General features: G+C 42.8%; 1 protein-coding gene across 1 annotated transcript; it reads right to left on the bottom strand.

Moving 5' to 3' along the window:
* Positions 1-5,873: 5,873 nt before the first annotated feature.
* Positions 5,874-21,501, bottom strand: tpo (thyroid peroxidase). Its single transcript, XM_031580952.1, has 10 exons — positions 21,438-21,501; positions 20,976-21,108; positions 19,599-19,728; positions 18,528-18,743; positions 17,166-17,432; positions 11,805-12,344; positions 9,494-9,752; positions 8,295-8,465; positions 6,533-6,770; positions 5,874-6,141 (listed from the first exon to the last, which is right to left on the bottom strand). The coding sequence occupies exons 1-10, from the start codon at positions 21,499-21,501 to the stop codon at positions 5,874-5,876; spliced, it is 2,286 nt and encodes a 761-aa protein (XP_031436812.1).
* Between the last annotated feature and the right edge of the window lie 3,460 nt (positions 21,502-24,961).

Genomic DNA, 24,961 nt, shown 5'->3' with positions numbered 1-24,961 from the left:
CTCTATGACTCCCTGAAAGGATACTGTTTATCATTCAATGTATAAATAGGCAACAAGGGGTGTGTGGCAGATGATTATTTGGTTTGGGATAGAGGGTAGTAATGGATCTTATGTCAGACAACCTATACAAACACCACCACTTGTATGCGGACAACTTTTGTCCTTCAATTCCTTTAGTGAGAAACCTACTCTGTCCTACTGAAGCTTCCCTACGCTCATCAGGCCTCTCGCTGTTCCTCTCCCCCATGTCCTCACTCCTCTCTGCTGCCACAGCACCCTCACTCACTTCTCTACTCTCTAGATGAGCTGGAACACCCGACATCCTGACGCATAAAAGAAAAAACTATCCCATTATTGTAAGCCATCACAGTGGAAGCCATTAGTGTTTCCTCCATTTTTCTGTCAATTGTTTTCTGTCACATCATCGGCTCAATATCCCAGTGTGAACTACATACGGACTAGCTACTGCACATCTACTATACATTTTATGTAGTATTGATGTCCTATACTATGGTCCTATATGATCACTGATTTCATTGTGATTGGCTTTCTACAGCTTAAAAGCTGTACCAGCTTAAAATTTAACATCACAACATATTACTAGCTGGTTGTCGAATAATCTGCTGAATGCCTTTCCAATATGAGGTTTTAAATATATTATAAATGGTTATCTTGCTATTGATTGTCTTTAGCTACTGTTGTTACCATGAGCTTACAGCTAAAAAAAGAATGGAGGTTTGAATAACTAGTAGAAGTGAGAATAAAAAAAGTGACCCATTTTCACAGTTTTTTTTTTTTACTATACATGTTATTTATCTAAATCTGATCAGTTTAGTAAGTAATGAGGCTGATGCAGTCACTAGCTAGCTATCAACCAACTCCTGACTGGCTCGAACTCCTCAGACTTACGTTACCTCAGTCAATGTAGCTAGCTAGCAAAATAGCTGGAAAACTTGTCATGAAAATTGAGATGACGATCCAAATTTTAAAATACATTTTCTTCTGACAAACAGAAAACACAGCCGATTACCCATGTCGTCGTTATTTGTGCACAAAATAGCTCTCACCCACAGACGCAGGTGCTTGCTTCATAGGTTGCGAAAGTCACGAATTGACCGTCATTTCCACAAGTGAGGTAACGTGAAAATTAGCTTATTTGAACGTCCCTCAAAGATCAATAATTAAATGTTACATATCTCGGGAAATAAAAGTGTCATGGGTTTACAATCCATTCAAATTTCATTGATCTAGCTATGTCTTATCAATTTGGAGAACGATGAGGCTGGTGCTAGTTGTAAACCAACACTTCTCAGTGACCGCCATACGAAGACGTTACTAGAGAGTTAGCTAGTCAGAAAAAAACAGGAGGATACTAATATTACTATTTTTAATACGTTTTTTAATTTTGATTTTTCAAACATGGTCGTCACTGTCATACAAACGTGATGAGTCGTCGTCTTTGGTGCACAAAAATACGGTCTCATCCAGTGAGAACAGATGCAGACGTCTCTGATTGCTAGCCTTTACTGCAAGAGACACTGTAATCCTCAGGCCATCTGTCAGTAGCGAAGTTTAGTTAAAAAATACTTCAGAAAAGTCAATGACAGAATACCCAGTTTCCGGTTTCAAAATAAAAGTAAGATGTTCGTGTATCCACTGGCGGAGTATTATTTCATGAATTAATGTTGTAGTATAAAAACTGTGTCTTTAAAAGTTACGGCCGGCCGCGGCCGCTATGGGGAAATTCTAACAGCAGCGTTCAGTGAGCAACTATAGGCAAATGAGCTCGAGCGACTTCCGGTTACGATTTTTCAAAATAAATGTCCCTTATTAGCCCCGTGTTTTCTTAAACTATCAGAGATATTAATTTCATAGTAACATCAAAATGGGTTAAAAACGATTCACTGATGTTACAAAAGTATGGTTTTCTTGTTTTAATATAATGAACAATGACTAAACAGACAATATTGTATTAAGAAAAAGTAAAACACACCCCAATATGCTGATAAAAGGATTATGCCTTCATTAAAGTTGGTTGAACTTGTTCAGAACTGTAAAGAAAGGGTAAATATGTTTAGCAGTCATTATTCTGGTCATTCACTGTGAAAAAACACTTGACACACAGATCACACAGGTGAAAAGGGATTATCTCCAATGCCAGGGTATTGCCATGTGACACGTATCACACTTTGCTGATGAAACTAAAGATTGTGTCTCAATAAAAGTGGGGTGGAATATGTTCAGGACACTCCAAACATTAAATAAAATGTGTGAAGTAGTTCAGATTTACGTCCCTGAATGCTCCACAATACTTAAACATAGGCCTACACACAGGCGAAAATGCATTATCTTCAATGGCAGGGCCATGTGACATGTATCACTCTTTGCTGAAAAAACGAAAGATTGTGTCTCAATGAAGGGGGGTGGAATATGTTCAGGACACTCCAAACATTAAATAAAATGTGTGAAGTAGTTCAGATTTACGTCCCTGAAGGCTCCACAATACTTAAACATAGGCCTACACACAGGCGGAAATGCATTTAACTTCAATGGCAGGGCATGTGACATGTATCACTCTTTGCTGAAAAAACTAAAGATTGTGTCTCAATGAAAGGGGGGTGAATATGTTCAGGACACTCCAAACATTAAATAAAATGTGTGAAGTAGTTGAGATTTACGTCCCTGAATGCTCCACAATACTTTAAACATAGGCCTACACACAGGCGAAAATGCATTATCTTCAAATGGCAGGGCCATGTGACATGTATCACTTCTTTGCTGAAAAAACTAAGATTGTGTCTCAATGAAAGGGGGGTGGAATATGTTTCAGGACACTCAAACATTAAAATAAAATGTGTGAAGTAGTTCAGATTTACGTCCCTGAAGGCTCCACAATACTTTAAACATAGGTGATCAGACAGGCGAAAATGCATTATGTTCAATGCAGGGCCATGTGACACGTACGTTTAAAGTATTGTGGAGCACTCAGGGACGTAAATCTCAACTACTTCACACATTTTATTTAATGTTTGGAGTGTCCTGAACATATTCCACCCCCCTTTCATTTGAGACACAATCTTTAGTTTTTTTCAGCAAGTGTCATACGTGTCACATGCGCCTGCCGATTGAATAAAATGCCATTTCGCCTGTTGTAGGCCTTATGTTTAAAGTATTGTGGAGCATTCAGTGACGTAATTCTCCACTACTTCACACATTTTATTTAATGTTTGGAATGTCCTGAACATATTCCACCCCCTTTCATTGAGACACAATCTTTAGTTTCATCAGCAAACTGTCATAGGTATCACATGGCCCTACCATTGAAGACAATGCATTTTCGCCTGTGTTTAGGCCTATGTTTAAAGTATTGTGGAGCATTCAGGGACGTAAATCTCAACTACTTCACACATTTTATTTAATGTTTGGAGTGTCCTGAACATATTCCACCCCCCTTTCATTGAGACACAATCTAGTTTTTTCAGCAAAGAGTGATACATGTCACATGGCCCTGCCATTGAAGATAATGCATTTTCGCCTGTCTGATCACCTATGTTTAAAGTATTGTGGAGCATTCAGGGACGTAAATCTCAACTACTTCACACATTTTATTTAATGTTTGGAGTGTCCTGAACATATTCCACCCCCCTTTCATTGAGACACAATCTTTAGTTTCATCAGCATAGAGTGATACGTGTCACATTGCCCTGCCATTGAATAAATGCATTTTCGCCTGTGTGTAGGCCTATGTTTAAAGTATTGTGGAGCATTCAGTGACGTAATTCTCCACTACTTCACACATTTTATTTAATGTTTGGAATGTCCTGAACATATTCCACCCCCCTTTCATTGAGACACAATCTTTAGTTTCATCAGCAAACTGTCATAGGTATCACATGGCCCTACCATTGAAGACAATGCATTTTCGCCTGTGTTTAGGCCTATGTTTAAAGTATTGTGGAGCATTCAGGGACGTAAATCTCAACTACTTCACACATTTTATTTAATGTTTGGAGTGTCCTGAACATATTCCACCCCCCTTTCATTGAGACACAATCTTTAGTTTTTTCAGCAAAGAGTGATACATGTCACATGGCCCTGCCATTGAAGATAATGCATTTTCGCCTGTCTGATCACCTATGTTTAAAGTATTGTGGAGCATTCAGGGACGTAAATCTCAACTACTTCACACATTTTATTTAATGTTTGGAGTGTCCTGAACATATTCCACCCCCCTTTCATTGAGACACAATCTTTAGTTTTTTCAGCAAAGAGCGATACATGTCACATGGCCCTGCCATTGAAGTTAATGCATTTTCGCCTGTCTGATCACCTATGTTTAAAGTATTGTGGAGCATTCAGGGACGTAAATCTCAACTACTTCACACATTTTATTTAATGTTTGGAATGTCCTAAACATATTCCACCCCCCTTTCATTGAGACACAATCTTTAGTTTCATCAGCAAAGTTTGATACGTGTCACATGGCAATACCCTGGCATTGGAGATAATCCCTTTTCACCTGTGTGATCTGTGTGTCAAGTGTTTTACAGTGAATGGCCAGATTAATTACTGCTAAACATTTTTTACCCTTTCTTTACAGTGTTCTGAACATGTTCAACCAACTTTATTGAAGACATAATCCTTTTATCAGCAGATTGTTGTGTGTTTTACTGTTTCTTACTACAATATTTGCAATGATGCCTGTTTAGTCAGTGTTCCCTATATTTAAACAAGAAAAATCATACTTTTGTAACATCAGTGAATCGTTTTTTTAACCCATTTTGATGTTACTATGAAGTAATATTAATTGTCAATTTTCAGCTACATCTTAGTCATTATCAAAGTATCCTGTACGCTTAAAATTAACTCACTATATCTTACCTTGTTTTAAAAGCAAGTTAATATAATGCACAGTTAACAAAATAACCATTATAAAGTCTGATCTAGCGAGTAGACAGATTAGGACTTCATAATGACAAATAGGCTACTATAACTTTCAAACACGCTTTTAACTATTTTCCCGATCATTAGGACAAATGGAACAATAAAACTCGTTGCATATAAAAGGTTTTTATATTACCCAGTCGATTAACAGGGTTGTTTGTTGTAAAAACCTTTCATTTGATACAACAAACTCATTTTACTTCCTCGTTTCGTTTTACTTCCTGGGGTTATTGTGGGTTATCGTTGCTAGCAGAACGGAACTAATTCTAACATGCCGTCGGCGGCCGCTATGGGGATTAGAGGGTTAAAGTCAAGACAGCTTTCATTTTTGTTTCACAAGCTGCTGAAAGGGCAAATGTGTATGTGGTCAGTTATTTCTTTAGTTCTGTATACACCCAGGCATTTGGTATAATTTGTAGAAAGCTGAAGCCCTTCAATTATCTTTAATTTGATTATCTTGGGTTTTAACATTTTACTGTATGTGACATTCCCCAGCAAGAAACCCAGAGTGAGTGTGAGCAGGAGCCGGCCTCACCCTCGGCACTGGCGTGGGTGGGGGAGTTATGAGAGCACTGGGTTATTGGCAGAGGCAAATCTGGATCTGGACTTTTTTAGAAACTCCAGCCCACATCTCATAATTACATGCTTAGCAGCTTTAAGGGAGAAGTCCATGCCATATACGTACATTCTGTTGCAAAGGAACTCTGAATAAATACTCATTACCTGTGACATGTGTTAGTGAGGCTTGTTCATGTGTGATGTCAGTTATAAACATTATAAATAAATTATTAATTCTCTCACAGAAGTTATGTCTATGCCCTGCATATTGTCATATAAACAGCAAAATTGCACCTAAGTATACCTCTTATCTCCATGAACTGCCGTAGCAGAATGCTTTTTCAGGGTGAATACAGTGAGATCAAGGCGCTTTAACACTTTGCACTAATTGGAAATGTAAATGAAGAAGTCAAGATGCTGAGCCCCAAACCTTGGTTCAAACTCTCCCTCCAAGCCTCCAGGTTCATTGAGGGGACGGTTTTGCAGGGGAGAAGATCCTGTGGGCCTCTGTCCAGTCTGAAGGCATCCGAGGGCACCACCTCTATCCCACTGTTGTCACAGATGACACGCGACAGAGAGTGCTTCATCACCTCTGCCCTCTGGTCCTGTGTGAACACGCCTGGGCTCTCCCACCAAAACCTACAGCACACCGGGTCAGAATCACAATGACACACACACACACACACACACACACACACACACACACACACACACACACACACACACACACACACACACACACACACAAGAGATGGCCATAGAATATGAACATGCTTCAAATGCTTCAATGCTTCAAATGCTGCTATAATGGCCACATAGGCTGCTGTTTTACATATGACAGCATACAGAAGGACAATATGCACAACTGTCTCTTCAGTCTGCATTTGTCTTTCATGAAGGTATAATTTGGAGAGACCGTAATGAGCTCCTATAGTGTATTGTGGGAGTGGATGCATGTGGTTCCATATATATGTGCTTTGACTTGAGTCACTGAGCCTTGAAGTGCAGCATCTTATAAATCCTACAGTACCTGTCTCCCTGGCGAAGTGCTTTCATCTGTTTCCCGATGAGACAGGCAAACAGGGGGCCGGTCCGAGCACCGGGCAGCACCTCTTCCAACAGGCCGCCCAGCCACACATCAATGTTGTCAGGGTGGCCATACAGCTCCATAATCTTTTCAACCAGGCGCCAGTCATTTAGAACCTTACCAAGGTCTGTCGGAGTCTGCGCTCTGTCAAACCCACAGAAGCGCTTCCACTCGTTGTACCCTGAGAAATGATAAAACATTCTATAAAGCAGTAAAGTACTAAAAATAAATCTTCAACTTTCAAATCGTCCAGCTGTGCTCTGTTTTCATACTCCTCACATCTATTCACCGCTGAAGATGAAAAAATAGGCCACTTTTATATGAACTGTCTGGTCTCAGCGCACTCTTCACAATCCCAACTCTCTCTGCACTAATGCTACCACCGCTGAAGACACGAGCTGTAATCATTTTTTAATTGAGGAGCTCCCGTTATCCCCTGCATGATGGTCCTCAGGTGAAGTCCCCTATATTATTAGGAGGCCATTGGCATGTAAGATGAAAGGTTTTGCTCTTTTGTTCCTAGGAAGGCGTTCACAGTTTTTTTTTTTTTTATTCTGGCAATGTGAAATAGAGCAGTTAATTGCAGAGGTGCACCAGGTGCTCATCTTTCTGGTTGGTCTTTGCATAATAATGGGCCATGATGAATCCATGAATTCCGTGAAGCTTAGAGTCCCTAAATCCCCCCTTTTGTGGGAGTCGGCAGCTCTGCTTGTGTACAGCAGGGTAATTCTTATTGTCAATGACGAGTGTCTTAACTTGATCAGGCAGCCAGAGCTCAGAATCAGACTATAGTGAGGCCTGTCAAATGACATCGCACGAGATGATGTCACCGCCGTCAGTCCTTGAGGTGCAGTGTGCATGGCCTTGTTTGACAGTACTGACAGTGCAGAATGCTCTTTCTGCTCTTAAGTCTGCAGTCTGTTAACTATTTAAAAATAAAATGCTGCATGGTACTAGCCCTTTTGTAGACTGTAGAACACTTAACATCTCTAATATGGTGAAGCGGTAGGTGCTTGTTGGCCAAAACCATAACAACCACAGAAAAATACAAGACGTGCTGAGCTGAAGGTGAGCTGAAAATGAAATGTAGTGCTTCAAAGCCATGTAGAGCCATGTTATTTTGCAGAGGCTCTTCAATTTGGGTAAAGCTAAAAATATGCAGCTATCTAAGTAAGACAAATGAACTGAGTTAAGCAGAATTATATTCGTTTCAGTCTCTTGTACATTGTCCATGAGTATTTCATGCGTTGATCTAAATCAGGGCATACATTTATACACTGGCTATTGCTAGTTGAGGAGGTAAATTGTGTTGGAGCCATAGACTAGCCACTCAACAGCGCCCGTTAACTGTGTAATTAAGATGTCAAGATGTGTATGTCAGCCTGCTTTTCAATTACTGTTATTATATGGCTGAGCGAGTGTGTAAATGTGCTGAAAATATGACCTGAGTCACTTTCTTGATATAGGCCAGCAGTGAATGTAAATAAAACTGAACCCATGCAGTCGTCACAAAGTACTCTATTGAAGAATATCATCAACCAACAATTGTGAAGTGTTCTGAGTCAAGAATAGCAATGGAGAAACTGAATATTCTTAATCACTATGCCAAGTGTTTTGCCTTAATATTCTACTAACAGGCAATCCACTGAGGTCTATGACAGGATAAACACAGAGTCAAAGTCAGAGTGGGCCATTAATACTGGACCTGGTAGAGCGTGATCTCGTCCCCGCTGGAGGTTCAGGGCAGCCAGGTCCAGAGTCTCGGGAATGGTCAGCATCACCAGCCTCTCTGTCAGCTCTTGGCTCATTAAGTGGTCCCGGGTCACCTTGGCGGCGGGCCGGGCCAAAAGGCCACGGATCACAGGATCCAGCCCTCCTGCAGGGGCCACAGAGGAGTGAACTCCACGCTCCCTTTCATGCTCAGCTGCCCCCTCGGGTTCTATGTCCAGCCAATCAGAGATAGCCTGCTGTCTCCCCCCCCACCCCCCACCCATCCTTCACCATTATGTGCAAACCCAACCCAAAACGCAATGCAAAACATGATACAAACCATAAAACAATACATGAGAAATCTGGCCAAACAAAACCAACAAGAAAAAACAGGTGGACCTAAAATCTACCATATTGCAAAGGCATTTCATATCTACCCAACTACCCATTCACTACTATGCAAAACTGGTCAATGGGTTCTATTTCTATCAGTGGAATTACTCCCTAACTGAAAAGGAAATCTTAAGAGAGAATAAGAAATATCTGATCATGTGATAATGAATCCACAGGTGGAGCACTGGCGTGCGAGTATGGATCAGGCTTTCCTGTGATGGGCCTATGAGGACTGAGTTCTCTCAGCAGAGGGGGCATTATTGGGATTTGAAATGGACATCTTCAGTGCTCCAGACTTTCCACCACTGCTCTCCTGTACAGCTCACAGAGCCCAGGGCTGGTAATGAGGACTGCTTCTGTTGCAGGCACTACCTTTCCTTAGCAATCACATAACCTTTGAACACAGCTAACCTTTACAATCAGGGCTTCCATTTATGTCAACAAGTACATCATAATAGGCAGGCTTGTGCCTGTGTGTGTGTGTGTGTGTGTGTCTTTGTGCGCGCATGTGTGTGTGTGTGTGTGTGTGTGTGTGTGTGTGTGTGTGTGTCTTTGTGCACGCATGTGTGTGTGTGAAAGACAGAAGAGAAAAAGCACAGAACAGAACAGAGAAAAGAGAACCGGAGAGGAGAAAGAGAGCAAATGGCAACAACCCTCCAGATCACACAGTCAGTCATTATTCACATGTCTCCTACCAGCCTAGAATATTGGTTACAATATGGCAGAGATTTGATCTCGAGACACCAAATCTAGCCTCCGCTGCTCTGAGTATGCCTGGTGGGCAGGATGGAGAGCACTGACCCTGCCTGACGATCCTCCAGGGGCTGAAGAAGGTTTGGTGCAGCTGGAGAGAGGGGAAGAGTGGGTGCTCCTGGAGACTCTCGTTGAGCCTCGTCAGCACCGCTGCAATGGTGGCGTGGCCAAAGCGGAACGCAGCCGTAGCAAACACATTAGAGACTGACGGATTCACAGAGTCGTCGTAACCTCTGTACGGGCCGACATATTGATCAAAAGCCTCCTGTCCAATGATTTTTGGCACATAGTCCCTCATGGTAATGATCTGAAATGAAAATTACAAAGTAAGTCAATGGGTTGCTTTATCTTCAGAGATCACTATTAGCATATTGAAAAAAAAAATGAAATATGACAGGCTGGCCACGCTTACTGATAACAAATGCTTTTAATCCAGGAACAGGTTTGCTGACAGAGGTATAGGATAAGGACAGGGTATCTGGGATATTGTACATACATTTGAGTCCAAATATGCCTCTAAGGTGGCAATTTGGGACATCCTGAGCTGGGAGATAAGATAAGATTGCACGTTCCATTCCCTTTGCGATTCCGCTCAGAAATTCTACCTGCTCTTATCACTATTTATAAAAGCCTGGGCTCACCTCCAGAATCACAACACCCACCACACGCACTCACATTCACTCACTGACACACACACACACACACACACACACACACACACACACACACACACACACACACACACACACACACACACACACACACACACACACACACACACACACACAGTAGAGCCACCTCCACTAAACAAACCCTTCAACACCTTCACTTTTTACTGTCAGTATGTGTAAATCAAAATGCCGGCCATCCAATTCCAAAATGGAACCTTCATCAAAGTGAGACCAAACCCTCTTTCATGGGTTCTGTTATATGTTTTATATATATATGTGGCATATGTTATAAATATAAAACTCCTCTCTTCCCTGGTCCAGTGGGACATTGTTAAAACAGTTCCCTCTAGCTCATGTGTGCAGTCTGTCTTGCTCTCTCACACAACACTTCAGAGTAACTCTCTCTGCCACTTTAATTTAAAGGGCCTGGCTTGCACACAACCTTCTAGATCCTTCTGTGACCGATAAACTGCCTCTTTGATCCAGCGGGGACTGCTCAGAGAGGATAGGCTTTAGTTGCCGGCTCAAGACCCCTAATCCCTTGGCCCAGTGTGGTGAATCGGCTGTCCGTTAGAACTCTGAAGCTCGGGCAGGGCGAGTCCACTCACACCAAAAACTGGACAACTGAACCACGGTGAGCGCGAGGCTGCCCAGCACATCCCATCAAAGCTCTGAGTCATAATGATGACCAGATTCCATTAGATTAAGCCTCATGTTCCACTGCAGTTACTAATGAGTTAGTGTGGTGCCATGGCAACGTCTGATGGTCACACCTGCTCTAACAGAGGGTCAAACGTGTCAGGGGTCAGAGGGTACTGGTTCATTGGACAGTTAGAGTGAGATTCTGGCCTGTGGCAAATAATGGCATGTTTTGTTCTGTAGATAGTTCTGGTATGGTGACCATGAGGGGTGGCTTTGGTATGTAGTCCTCAAATGAAAAGCATGATGAATATGGTCTCATACTGTATGTTCTCATACCACTGTCTTCATTCTAGGCTAGACAGGAATTGAAATCAAGTTTTGGAGAGATAATGCTAAAAAGTGTCATGTATCCTTGATGAGATATTTCTCTCATGGATTTGTAAATTTCATGAGATAAAGAAATAATATCTTGATGTCCAATTGTTCCAAATTCTATCCAGGTCTATGTACTTAAACAAATCAGTATGCACCTTTTGCAATGTTAAAGGGGAGTACATTTTTTTATCTCATGAGTAGTCAATATGGGTCTGTCTTTTATAAAGTGCTTGCTGCTTTGTAAATTAATTCTTACTTTTCCATCAAACTATTTTATGATGTTTGGTCAAAAAAGAGCCAAAAAACAAATTCATGGGACATCATAAATAAAACATATTCTTTTGTGGTCAGGTCTGTACGAGTTTAAAACAGTGTATACTCTACTTTGCATGAATTAGCAGTCAAATGAAGTCAAATGAAATTCAAGTCACTGTGAAGTTATCATTTAAATGTGAGGCAGACCTGAGGCATTTGAAAGAGCTGTTTTTGTGGACCTAATCTTTAACCTTGACTTAATGCACTGATAATACAGTCACATGGGTTTTCCACAAAGTCCTAATCTGTATATCATATGAAAAGGATCTGCTAACGCCAGGAAGCTGTGAATGTGTTCTATGACTCTGTTTCAAACAGGCCCCCACATGTGGTGATGTGCGTTCAAGGGAACCTGCCTGGTGCAGCGCTCCGATGATTTTGCGGCTCTCCTGGTAAGTGATCTCTGCGCTCCACTGGGGGTTGAGTGCTTTCAGAGTGGCCGCCACTCGATTGTGCTCCCTGACCCACAGCGTGTGAAGGGCACTGAGTGGCAGCACCTCGTTCACCCTGCTGTCCCCCGCCAGAAAGCACTCCACCCGCTCGCTCCCCGCCCCGGCGCCGCCGCCGTCACCGCCGGGCTCCTGGAAGCACGCCGACGGGGTGTTGTTGGCAACAGACGGCAAGAAGGGCCGCCCGCCGTGATCGGCGAACCTGTGATTGACAGCCAGCAGGCCGGCGGAGCTGGCTCGGTCCCGCAGCAGGCTCTGGAGAGCTGGGCCGTGTCCATACACGGTGGAGGCGTCCAGGAAGGAAGTAACAGAGTTGGTCTGCTGCCGCTGGAGCATCTGCTGGAGGTCGCGGCGAGGGCCACTCTTCTCCACGCTCAGGCAGGCAGGCGACGAACGGAAGAAAGGAAGACAGCCCTTCCTCCCAAACAGCTGCTCCTCCGCGGGGATCTGTTAGCATCAAAATTAGCATAAATATAGTGACTGAATTACTTGAATCATACACTCCAAATCACACCGTAACATCTGCCACAAACAAGAGTGCCGTGCTGGGTAACGTTTTTACATGGCGACATATAATAGTGACAATACAAACACACCTCCTTTAACATTGGTGAGTGTGATTTTAATAAATGCCAAACTCAAATCCGATTTGCATCAAGAGCCCAGCACTGGCGCTGCGGACGTTTGGCGGAGGAATCCGCCTTACCCTCGAGGCAGGAAGCTGGCAGTTTAAAACACTTAACCCGTCAGACCTGCCGTTTGGAAAGCATCTCACCTCCTTTATCCAAACATTTGAAACGCGCTCCCTTCCTTTCATCTTCATCGCTCCTCTTTTCTGCCCTGCCTTTCACATGGAGGCACTCTAAAACTGGGACGGAGTGGCCTTCGCCGTGGGGCTCAACGTTGTTTTATGCAAAAAGGCCCGGGGCAGCACCCCTGATGAGGGGGATTTCACTCACAGACTGCCTTGTCACGTAGAGCGTGCTCACGCCTTTGTGTTCGCCTTTCACTATCTCATCTTTTTTTGTGTGATGGAGGTAGTGTCCCCCACCCCTCCCAAACACTTTTCTTTTACTTCTTAAAATAGCAGCCTGGCTCTCAGAAATGTGTGCTGCTGCAGGGTTGGCATACACAAGATGAGATGGGGTTTGATGTTCGCTGCACATTAGGGACTTTTGTATCTCATGTTTTACCCCTGTAGATGCCTTTTTGACACAGGGCAAATGTGCTGGGAATTGTGAATGGGCCTCGTGGTTCAAAGCGCCTCTCTTTTTCAGATGGTGAGAGAAAAGCGCTCTGGCAATACAACCCACTTACAGTTTTTCCTGATTTGTAACAGCAACAAAAAAAAAACAATAGCTTTACCTCAGATCTTGAAAGATATGCACTTTTCTCTGTACAAACTGTCAACACTATTCACCAATCAATACAATAAACTCAAGCCATCACCATCTGAACAAAATGAGCACACCTTTTTCATGAATCAATAATCGGTGTGCCAATATGCTTTAGAACAGTGGATCATACAATGTAGAGATTGCAAGACACCAGAGGGGTTACCAGAGGAGGACCAGCACAAAGAGGATGAGGACGAGGAAGAGTAGGACCACAATATTACGTTAAGACAACAAGTTTGATCATTCATAATGTGCTCATATGGATGTCTATGATGAGGCTGGACAGCGAGTGCAGCCAAACTTACAGTGAGCCATTTGCTGTAACTGCGATATGTAGATTATCAACAATGTCAGTATTGAGAGTGATGCAGAGTAGTTACATGTACATATGTATTTATACTAGGGCTGTCAATAGATTAAAAAAAATGTACTAATTAATCTCACATTTTGAAATTCATTAATCTAGATTAATCGCGATTAAAAGTTTGTTTGTCTGTTTTTTTTTTTTTTTACTTCCAATGAAAAATATCTCAATTTCCATACATTGTCAATCAAATAAGCTGTGACACCCAGGTAATTGTCATTGCTGACTGATGTCCAGTGGTCACCAGTAAGGGTGACGGTGGCAGCTTGCTCGAGGAGCTGAATTTTCCGTGCTCTCTCGCCGTCATAAAAGGAATGTATGCGAGACACAATGGTGCCCTTCGACGGTAAATCGTAAGAGTTGTCCCCTGAAGCAATTCGAATCACCTCAGTCAGCCCAACGTCCTTAACTATGTTGATGGTCCGACAGTCACCGGCAACCCAAACTGCTAAAGCGTTGGTAACCTTTTCACGGACTGGTCTAGTTATTTTACTAGAGAAGTCGTGTGGGTTGGCGACCATCTAACCTGGGACTGCTTTCTGTCGGGTGCTTTGCATTAAGGTGATAACTTAAAGACGAGCTGCTTCTGTGATAGCTAAATTCAATTTGCTAAATTCAAAAACTTTAGTTTTGTCGATTGTTCCGTAATTTTGCCTATTAAACAGAAACTTTCCGCCCAACAATCCCTCAGCTCTCTCCATCTTCAACTACCGCAGTGGTTCTCAAACTTTCCACATAAAGGCATTAAAAAAAAAAATAAATAAATAAAATTTTAAGTTGCATTAATTGCGTTAAAATATTTGATCGCGTTAATCGCGGCCGCATTAATCGCATAGATTAACGCGTTAACGCTGACAGCCCTAATTTATACTATGTTGTATTTTTCTTCTACTGTAAAATGACTGCATTTGTTTATCTTTTCATAAAGATCTGTCAATCAGCACATGTTTGCTTGCTAGAGACAAAACATCTCCTTATCATCAGTGTGACATTGAAAGTTTTTTTAATTATAGAATTTTTTTGACAGAGTTTTTCTGAAAGTGTAATCTGTATGCCAAACTAATATAGATTGCGCTGAAAATAACAATTTCAAGGTGACCGTTTTAAAGTAATACTTCTAGTGTGAAAGACAGTCATGCAGCGTGTGTTTTTGAGTACTTGTGTGTGTTGTCTGAGAGCAAAGTTTGATTTTGACCTCGTGGTTAAATGTGAGTATCTCTGGAAATGTGTGCGTAGTTTTGAGAAAATGGTGAATTGTTCCAAAAAAAATGTGTCTTGGCCACCAGGAAAAACGGTAATGTGTTTTAAAAGAGATGATGGCCATTTGCACACTTGTTCAGATGGATCCAGTACTCCGTCTCATCTTCACTTGTTCAGATGGATCCAGTACTCCATCTCATTTTCAGGGCTAATTCTGATGATCTGTCCCACTTCTGATCTCCCAAAGCTTGCTTCCAGTGCAGTGGGGGGGGGTTTCTCATTTCCCAGAGCATTTTTATTGCATCATTATGTAGCTCCTTACAATTGTTTTTCCCAGCAACTCCAGTGCTCCACAGAGCATGTCCCTGAGGAGCTGACAGACTCTCGTGCTCTTACAAACAGTTGACGAGGCTCAAATGCAATTCAAACAAAACATCACAGAGTCTACCAGCTTCCTGACAGCTGCTTTGCAGTAATATGAACTTTATCGGCCTGATTTTGTGTGTGTATGTGCGTGTGTGTGGGGTGTGTGTGTGGGGTGTGTGTGTGTATGTGTGTGTGTGTGTATGTGTGTGTACATGTAACGTGCACTAAGTCAGTAACCATGTGTTTATCAGTGTGAATGTGAATGTGCATGTCTATTATATCATATGAGTCTGTCCATGCAACTGTGCTTTGCTAGAAGATACTGAGGAAGCAATATGGTTTGAGGCAATCATAAAGTCTGATTGGTAGCCTGCACAGGCAAGTGTGACAAATCCCATTTCATTTTACTGACCACAAAGATCCAGGTAAAAAGAGCAGTGTCATTTGGGCGGCCTGCAGTCCATCACAACATATTACAGCTTTGACAGGATTGTATCACCAACACTGATGCCTCTGAGAAAGCGTAGGTTCCCTCCACTGAATCTATCCCATTCCAAAAGACGGTTACATGGAGGAGATCTTGTCTCACACATGAGGGACATGAAAAAACTACAGAGAAAAACTGTACATCCATTCTGTACTTAACACAAACCCCTCCTTATTGCAGTACCTACTGTAGTTTTCCTGGATTTCCAGCAAAGCAAAGAACTGGTGACATGTAAGACAGATTGCATGCAGCAACAATAATGATATGATATGATAACAAGTAATGATAGCTGTGTTTACAGCTGTTGATTTATTGCTGTGCACAGCCCCGCATCCACCAGCTCAGATGTCTAATTTCATCCCACATAAGAAGAACATGAGGCCCAGGGCAATCCTCTGGTAGCAAGCTGTTCACAGGGAAACGAATCGAACGTGCTTTAGCAAAACGGCACGAAGACGAGCTCAGACGTCACTATGGTAATGCCAAAGCTGACCCTAAGATCTGTGGGCAGACTGTGTCAGAGAGGCAATCTGGAGCGATATCAACTCCAGGCATCAAACTGCTCTGCATAAAAGCATGAAGAAAAAAGGACATGGATCCTTATCATCTCAGATACAGGCCTCCAGCAACCAGGAATTCCAGTGCCAAGGCTGCCATTGGATCTGCCTCTCAAGAGCTGGCTTGTTCAATACCAATAAATGCGGCGCAGTCACCTGTCAGTTTTCTGTGTGTGTTTTTCTGTGTGTGTTTTTCTGTGTGTTTTTCTGTGTGTGTGTGTGTGTGTGTGTGTGTGTGCGTGTGTGTGTGTGTGTGTGTGTGTGTGTGTGCGTGTGTGTGTGTGCGTGTGAGTGTGTGTGTGTGTGCGCGTGCCTGCATGCGTGCGTGTCTGCACGCGCATGCGTGCATGCATGCTTCTGTACTTCTCCGTGGCGACCCGGGCTGGATGATCACATACCATGTTGTGGCTGAGTCACTTTCCTCTGGCTGGGATGGGCTGAGATTAATCGCAAACAAGCGCAGATCCGAAAAACAGCCCGCAGACTGATTAATGCACTGTGCGGCTCGTGGACCCATTGGGCCCGGCCGGCCAGAGAGTGTACTGGTCCGTTCTGATAAAGAAACAATCAAAGACCCTTAATCAGAGGTCAGTGCCCTGGGCTCCTGGCCTCTCACTCCAGCGGACTGATAAACACAGTTCACTGCGCACTCTGGCCGCACCAGCAGACTTCTCATGGAGAAAAATTATGCTTAAACATCCTCGACACACCAAAAAAGGGGCTTCCCAAGCTGTCAAAACAATTCCTGTTTCTACCCCACTCCTCTGATAAGCTCCACAACAAGAATTATATCACAGTACTGCTAAGGGGAATTGGATTGAAGGAGACACTATACACTGTGAATTTAAATGGGAGTGTTATGGTATATTACTCAATACAGCTCCATAGCCGGCTGACTCTGGCTGTTTGCACAGTCTTAGGATGCTCGAGACATTCAGCATCCAAAGGCTTACGCATGTCTGGGGTCCCATGGAAAAGAACAGGCTGTTCTCCCCAGAACACAGAGAACCTCAGAACAGGCTGTTCTCCCCAGAACACAGAGAACCTCAGAACAGGCTGTTCTCCCCAGAACACAGAGAACCTCAGAACAGGCTGTTCTCCCCAGAACACAGAGAACCTCAGAACAGGCTGTTCTCCCCAGAACACAGAGAACCTCAGAACAGGCTGTTCTCCCCAGAACACAGAGAACCTCAGAACAGAATCGGGGTAGGGGCAGGAAGGGGGGGATATGGTGCTGGTGTCTGTGAGTCTTTTGAATTGCATCTAACACAATTAATTGAATTAACCTGCATCATTACCCTTCCTCAGCTTGGTAATGTGCATGTGCCTAATTTTGATACCTGATAGTGTGAGAACACTTCATCGTTAGTGAATGTAACACACTCGTTAGTGAATGTAATTCTTGGCTCAAAGTCAGCCCTCGGGGCAAAAAAAAAAACAAGAATGGTTTCTCCTGTTTTATTGGATTGAGAAGCTAAATGTTTTACTGAACACACTCACTAATTACGCATGTAAAAACAAGCTCTTGTGGCTGCAGCCCTCTCAAAGACAAACTAATGGTGTCCTTGGTCCTTGTCCTTCTTAAACTTTTTTTCTTACACCTTCAGTCGTCATATTCCACTGCACTTCAGCTGTGTTCTTCCAGTAGTGGCTTTAAGAAGCGTGAGGTTAATCCCTGCATCTGAATCCGAGGTGTCAGTCACAAGCGCACTCAGATCCCCCGCTATTATATCTGATCCTTCAAGTAACAGAACCGGCTGGTGCCTTTCAAGATGGCTTCTCACTCTCACTGGCACTTATACAACTGCCTGGCAAAATGCAGCAACTTTCCAATTAATTAGCTTAACCTTAAATCTTATAACTTATATCAGGAGTTAGCCTAAGACAGATCTATATTTCAATTAGCCTATGCTGGTGGTACTTTCATTGTACCACTCTTTTGAATACTCTCTTTATGGTACGTTATGAGCATTGTAATGTGCTTTGTACAGTCTCGCAAGGGCTGTCAATGATGGCTGTTCATTATGATGTTTATGTATGTTTAGGTATGATGTTTATGTATGATGTTTATGTATGATGTTGGTACTAATGACATGAACAACATAATGAGCAAGTGCCATATACAGCTACATGTTTTAGGTAGCAGGTTACTTACACAATAACATCACAAGAATTACAAGCACTCAGGAGTCATAGTAAGACTGTATGAACCAGCATAGCTGACTGCATGAGAAACAGGGCGTGAGTGGTGAGCGGTACCTCTATCGGGAAGCACTGGTTGGCATTTTCACACATGCTCAGGCAGTCCGGTCCGTTGGGAACCGACGTGCTGCTTCTGCGGCTGCTCTGTGGAGTGAAGGAGATGTCGTGGTCTATGTACTGGCCCCAGTCCACCAGCATCTGAGAATAGGCTTCATCCTCCAGGACAGGCTTGCTGGCAGAGCCTTGCATAATTTTGTTGCTCACTTCACGCACCTATAAATGTATGAATATGGAACAGTGCACAGCTTGCCCTGAAAGCATCAGCAATGATTTAAAAAGTAAATGTATGAAAATAAGGGTGGGATGTGACGAGCAACTGAATGCTTTGCCCTCCATTCCGTGATCGTTAGCATGCAGCTTCTCTCAGCAATCTTTTTAATGAACTTTCCTCCTTTGGCTTATTCAAATGAGGATGGCTGCATTAAGCACTTGCTGGGATAGCAGAGCTACACTATGGCCATACTGTGTGTTTACAAAATGTATATGTATGTATAGAATGTACTTCGCTGCATCATGTATGTCAACAACAGGAAGCAAATAAAAGCCCTTTTTGAGTTACAGCATCAACACAATTCATGCTCTTGTCCTCATTCCTGACCTTGTGTAAAGGGGCTTCTTTGCATATCTCTGGGCTACATTAGACTAAAACTGTAAAAGATTTAGTTTACTTGTGTATTTGGGGAGAATGATGTATTATTGAGGCAGTAGGCTTCAAATATTACATTTTTAATGCAGACTTCCTTGAAAGACTCCTGCAACATGAATGTTAAAATGGTGCAATGCAATTTTAAGGTGGCAGCTATTACCATATGTAACTTCTGATGTAACGTCTGTTTATCACAGTGGGACATATGCTATTTTTAAATGTCCATGTTTACATATTAATGTGTCATTCCCAGCAGCAAGCCTACAATCAGGCCTACATTGCCCGTCATGATACATCACAATGGACACTTTTTAATGTACTGTTTCTATATTCCAGCTATATGTAAGTATAAAATGATTGTCGGCTATAAAATGAAACCAAAATAGATTTTTCAATCTGTGTTGTCACATCCTTCAGCTTACCGGAGGGAGCTGGAAACCGGCATACTGGCGGCCGGTGTTCCAGCCTTTGGGCTGGCTCTCCTTGTCTTCGTACTCCGCCGGGAGCCATCTGGCCAATGGCGTGTTGGCGGCTCCCCAGAGAGGGTTATTTCTGAAGAAGACAGAAAGTCTGAATAGCTGCATTGAAAAAACCCTATCTCAGGCACATCACAGTTTCAAGGGGTTTTAAGCAACACCAACCCGAGCCCGAGATTTAGATGCAGTCTGTCATCCGCGTAAAACACCACACTGTCAAGTGTCACAAGCAATATCTGAAGCAGTGCACGGCAACCATAGTGACAAATGTGAGGTTTTTAAGAGGACCGTACAGGCTGGTTGGATACATCGTGAGCACAGAGAACAGTGGCTGATTGGGCTTTGTTGAATTACATTGTTCTGTGTTAATCAACTCAGCTGTCAGTTCATTTCGGAGCAACGCGACTTGAATGAGACAGAAATGCAATATACTTTCCCCTCCACATCTGTCAGTCACAGCTGCCAGATAAAAAGCGCCCGGCACCGTTCCACCGAGGGAACATCTCGGTGACTAACTCTGCGCTGCCCTGGGTAACACAGACAGGCACAGATATTTATTTAGAGGGGGCCCTCCTTGTGTGCATGATAACAGCACTGGAGCAAGATATCGTTCCTGCTCTGCTTAGCACAACTCTCCCTGCTGGAGGCTCCCCTCACACCGGGACTGCTGTGCCCTCCATCTGCCCAGCACTCCTTGACCGGTTCACTCTGTCACAGGCCATCTCATCAGCACCCACGCTGCTCCCTGCGTCAAATGCCACCATCCGGTCAGCCTCGGAGCCCAGCGCTGCTTCTGTGCTTCTGTGCCCGGGGCCCACGCTGCCTGGGATATGATCCTATAAGATCAGCGGCCTGCCTGTTAGACATGAATGACACTTCCGACACAGATAATAGCAAATGATAACGATCAGGCCCCGAATCCGCTCTTGTAACTGGAACTTTAAAATGGAAAAGAGTTCACTTTAATAGACTTTAAAATGGAAAAGAGTTCACTTTAGTAGATGTTGTGTGCCCTCTGCCATTGCAGCACTCAACCACCTGAGCCAGAAGTGAGGACGCAGAATCACTTGAATACATGTACACGGGTCGGGTGGGGCATTAATGTTAGGTGTTATATGCTGTGGTTATCTGTGGTTACGTTTTATATGGAACATGTACAAAGCAAATCTCTGCGACAATAAAGACGATCTATCTATCCAGCTATCTATCTATATATCTAGCTATCCAGTCAGTGTGTTAAATACTGGTCACAACTTGGTTTTGCGAGTACATATTCATCCCATGAACTGTTCTTTGGATGTGAGGCAGGTCAAGGTGTGTTACCTGTTGTTGCAGACTCCGTCGATGGAGCGGTACTTGTTGGAATGCTCTCCCTGGGGACAGCGGGCTGACTGCACAGGTGCAGGGCACCCGGACCAGTTAGCTATCAGCTCCACTTCCTCCACAGAGAGGTACTCTTAACGGGAGTTAATTAGGTTGACAAATGCAAATCAAACATCCCACAGTCAACAGTCCTCCGAGGTTTGTGTGTAATATCTATTTCCAAGCCTAATGTACATCCAGCCTGTGTACATAGATCAGACATGACATTTAGCTTATTCAGAAGAAGTACAGAATCAAGACGAATGCTATCACTTGCTGGTTATGAAAATGACCCGCTTCTGGGATCAAGCTTTTAACGATGACTCCTGGTGTAAACACAACATAAATAGACAGGTTGTTGGGGGTGGCTGGATTACTGCAATGCTGAGTTGGCAGCTAAGTTGAATTGAAACAGGAGCTCACCTGTCACAGCAAAGGCTCTTTTATGTCTCCGGCTTGCCTTGGCCTTTATGAGGTGTAAAGTCATTTCAAAGACTTCGGCTGCTTTTGATATCTCCAGGGTCTCTGGCGCAGGCTGCCTCAGAAGCGTGAACATCTGCATGGGGGATTGCGCTGTGCCTCGCCTGTAAAAGCACCAAACCCGAAGAAGTCAGCAGATTCCTCCGCATTAGGAAGGGAAAAAGTGTGTGGAGTGCAGAAAGCACACTCCAAATGTTTACCTCTTCTTAGTGTGACGGGAAGCCTTGTCTACCATCTGCAAACTCTCTTGAAATGAAGAAAAAAGCAAATCTTCAGTCTGGTCTGGTCTTCCTGAAACAGATGCACAAGAGGAAGCAATACAAATAAAAACAACATCAAAACGGACAATGTTAACATTGTCATAAAATTTAGGCATTATGTTTTAATACTCCTGGTGGACTATTTAAGATGGCAAACAAAATCATTTCAGTGTTAAGGGTCCCATGATGATAAGATGTTAATAACATTTCCCATCATCAAAATCTTTGTGGTCTTGTTGCAGTTTTAGCTGTGGGAGTAATTTTGAAGGTGAAAGTGAGTCACAACAATGAATCTATTCATACACTGACGTCACGGTACCGCACTTGCAAGATGCTAGAATGTCTTTGCTTAACCTAGGAATAACTCAGCTATGGTTCTGGCAAGAAAGGATCCAATGTCTATTCAAGGAGATCCACGTGGCAGTGGTGCATCCTACACAGCCACCTCATTCTGAGTCAAATAAGCACCACACTGACCTGGGGCCGTCATCCTCGTGCATATGGCCGATATTAGATTACTGTGTCCAAAGCTTTGCCTTGGGGTGCTAACCATCTCCTCTCAAAGCATGCCACATCCTGGTATGCCCAAATGGATGGCAGTATTTCCAGGCAGACACTCAGCACCCTTGCAAAGCAGCCAGATTGGAGGGGCAAACCATGAAATAAGAACTCAGACAGCCTCTCATCCTCTGCGTCACAATCAAGTACATGCAGTGAAGCTATTCTTTCAAGTCGTGAGTAAGCCAAAAGGTAAGCCAAAAGCAGCTTGTTGGATCGTCATGCCAGCAGCAGCATCCTTGAAAATGATATAGTGAATTTCTGGACTGTACATGGTACCAAATGGACAAAAAGGGATATGTTGATGACCTCAGGATCCCTAAAGCTCAGAGTGGACTAGAGAGCAGTGTGATTCATGTGGTGCAATTCATTTAGCAAAATAAAATAGCTCTGTCTTATGTGACCATGATCTATGGTGTGCTACATTTGGGGGGGGAAACGAGATAAACGTGTCATGGGCATACACTGTTTCAAAATCTAGGCCCGTTCCATGGTGCAGTCCTAAGTGATATGATTTAAGGAAAGAAGGTTTTGGTGCACTGTTTATCTAGTTCTGATTGTCAATTCCAACCAGTTTACTTGATCCATTTAGCTGGAATCAGCAGCTGCTGTTGTCACAGTAGGCTGCTCAAAGCTGGATTCTCCATCGTATTCCCTCCATGGAGATTTTACATTTAGAACCATCTAATCAATGTAATGATCCATTCAACCAGTTATTAGTCCCAGTCACTACTTACCACACATGGAATATAAGGCTACCTGTGACTAAGCTTTGTCAGTGAGTTACTAAAAAAGTAAGCAAAGCCATAAACCACACAATGACAATTAGGAAGCTCAGGAGAAATCTCTCTCCAACACGTGCTCCACATGGAGAAGCACAGCAAATGACCCCAAACTGCCTCTATGAAAATGAGTATGCGGTAATGGCTACTAAAACCTGAAAGAGGTCCTCAAGTGGACATGTCCAAGAAAAAATGCCCCATTAATGTAATCAGCAGGCTGAAGCAGCAAAACGTGGGTAGGAAAGCTGGGAAGAATATTACTGTCATCACAAGATGGGCTGAGGGAAGCCAGTGTTTTTCTAGTCACTGACAAAGCACTAGGTACACACTGTGTACTGTTTTTAGTTTTTGTTTAAATGAACACTGAAAGGCAGGGAAGGGAATGCAATTCAGTTTTAAATATATGTTTCTAGTTCATGCTACTGGTTGGAGTGCCCACAAGTACAAACTTCTGTGGTGTTTTAAGTTTTTCTTGATTGCTAAGACACTTGAAATTATGTTCCATTTCCCCAAACTCTAAACACTTGACAAACTTCAATGTCAAAAACCAAACTCTCCTCTCAAAACCATTTACCACCTTACATGTAAACCCAACTTTGCCTTCAGACATCACACAAAGCCATCAAATACAAAATGGCCATTACACACTGGTGAAATCAATTGAAACACTACCAGAAAAAACCTGTTACTGCACTGAGTAATGGCGCTTATGGTTTCACATGATGAACCCAATACAAAGACCCAACAGATTTATACATTTAAAAAAACAATCCTCAGGGTACCGTAGTAAAATAAACTGAAATTCAGTGAAAAAGCAAAGGTACTGTACAATTATGCAACTGATACGTAAAGAACGTAGAATACAGTAGAATAATTTCCATTTATTTACCAATGAAGAAAAAAAAACATAAAGAACATCTATCAGGCTTGGAGAGTAACGGAATACATGGAATGGCGATACGTAATTAGGATCTGTATTCCGGTACAGTAAAAAAAAAAAGAGACATAATTAGATTACAGATACTTTAAACAAAAATTAGGATTATTAACAGGATTACAAAAAGATTAAAAAATGCAGAACATTATTCTATCATCCACATGCGCACTTTACAACACGTCAGGAGAAGACAACAGAGAATGATGACCTCGAGTTCAAAAATCGACACTATTTTGTCCTCAAAGCTGAAAGCTGCAGTGCACCTTTACTTGTGAAAATAATGAAATTGAAAATACTGTCGTTATCCAAGGACTCCACATCAAATTTCATGAAGCATTTACAGGCAAGACCAACACTGCTAACGTCTTCACAGACATCCAGTTAGCTAAGGTTAAAGTTGGTTAGCTAACCTGTTAGTATTGCTTGCCTACTAACGTAATGAAAAAGGGGGACTGTGATAACTGGAATGATCGTGTTTGGATAAAACACAAGCCCCTGACCGAAATATGAAATACGTGCCAGTTTAATTTAAGTTTCAGCGTGATGTGTGACTGAGTAACATCTGTTTATTAACAAAGAAAGTTTGGCTACATGTAAATTAAATGTGCAGCGTTACTTCGACTATCACTTACACAACATTCAAACAGCATATTGAAACTATACTACTGGTATACTACTATGTAGGTCCGCCCTATATTTTAACTTTGAACCCGTAGGCCTACTGTCAGTATTTACTTTAAGAATGTATTCTCTTTGACAGTTCAGAAAGTGGACACTCGTTTCATTAAAAATACTGTGGATGTTCTAAATCTGTGCTGATTTTCTTTTGTATTAGCCATAGGCGGAGATCCCGGGGGGGACGGGGGGGACGTGTCCCCCCCTACCATAAAGTTGTCCCCCCCAACAATCATTGAAAAAAAAAAAATAGAT

The sequence above is a fragment of the Clupea harengus genome, chromosome 14 (assembly GCF_900700415.2).
Source record: "Clupea harengus chromosome 14, Ch_v2.0.2, whole genome shotgun sequence".
NCBI classification, from domain to species: Eukaryota; Metazoa; Chordata; class Actinopteri; order Clupeiformes; family Clupeidae; genus Clupea; species Clupea harengus.
The sequence above is the reverse complement of the archived record's forward strand: the minus strand, read 5'-3'. Positions and strand labels throughout refer to the sequence as shown.

Coding starts and splice junctions, on each gene's coding strand:
- tpo (XM_031580952.1), bottom strand. CDS start 21,501: ATGACTTTACACCTCATAAAGGCCAAGGCAAGCCGGAGACATAAAAGA. Junction 19,729..20,975: donor GACGGAGTCTGCAACAACAG/GTAACACACCTT, acceptor TGTCTTCTTCAG/AAATAACCCTCTCTGGGGAG. Junction 17,433..18,527: donor ACCAGTGCTTCCCGATAGAG/GTACCGCTCACC, acceptor TGGGGAGAACAG/CCTGTTCTGAGGTTCTCTGT.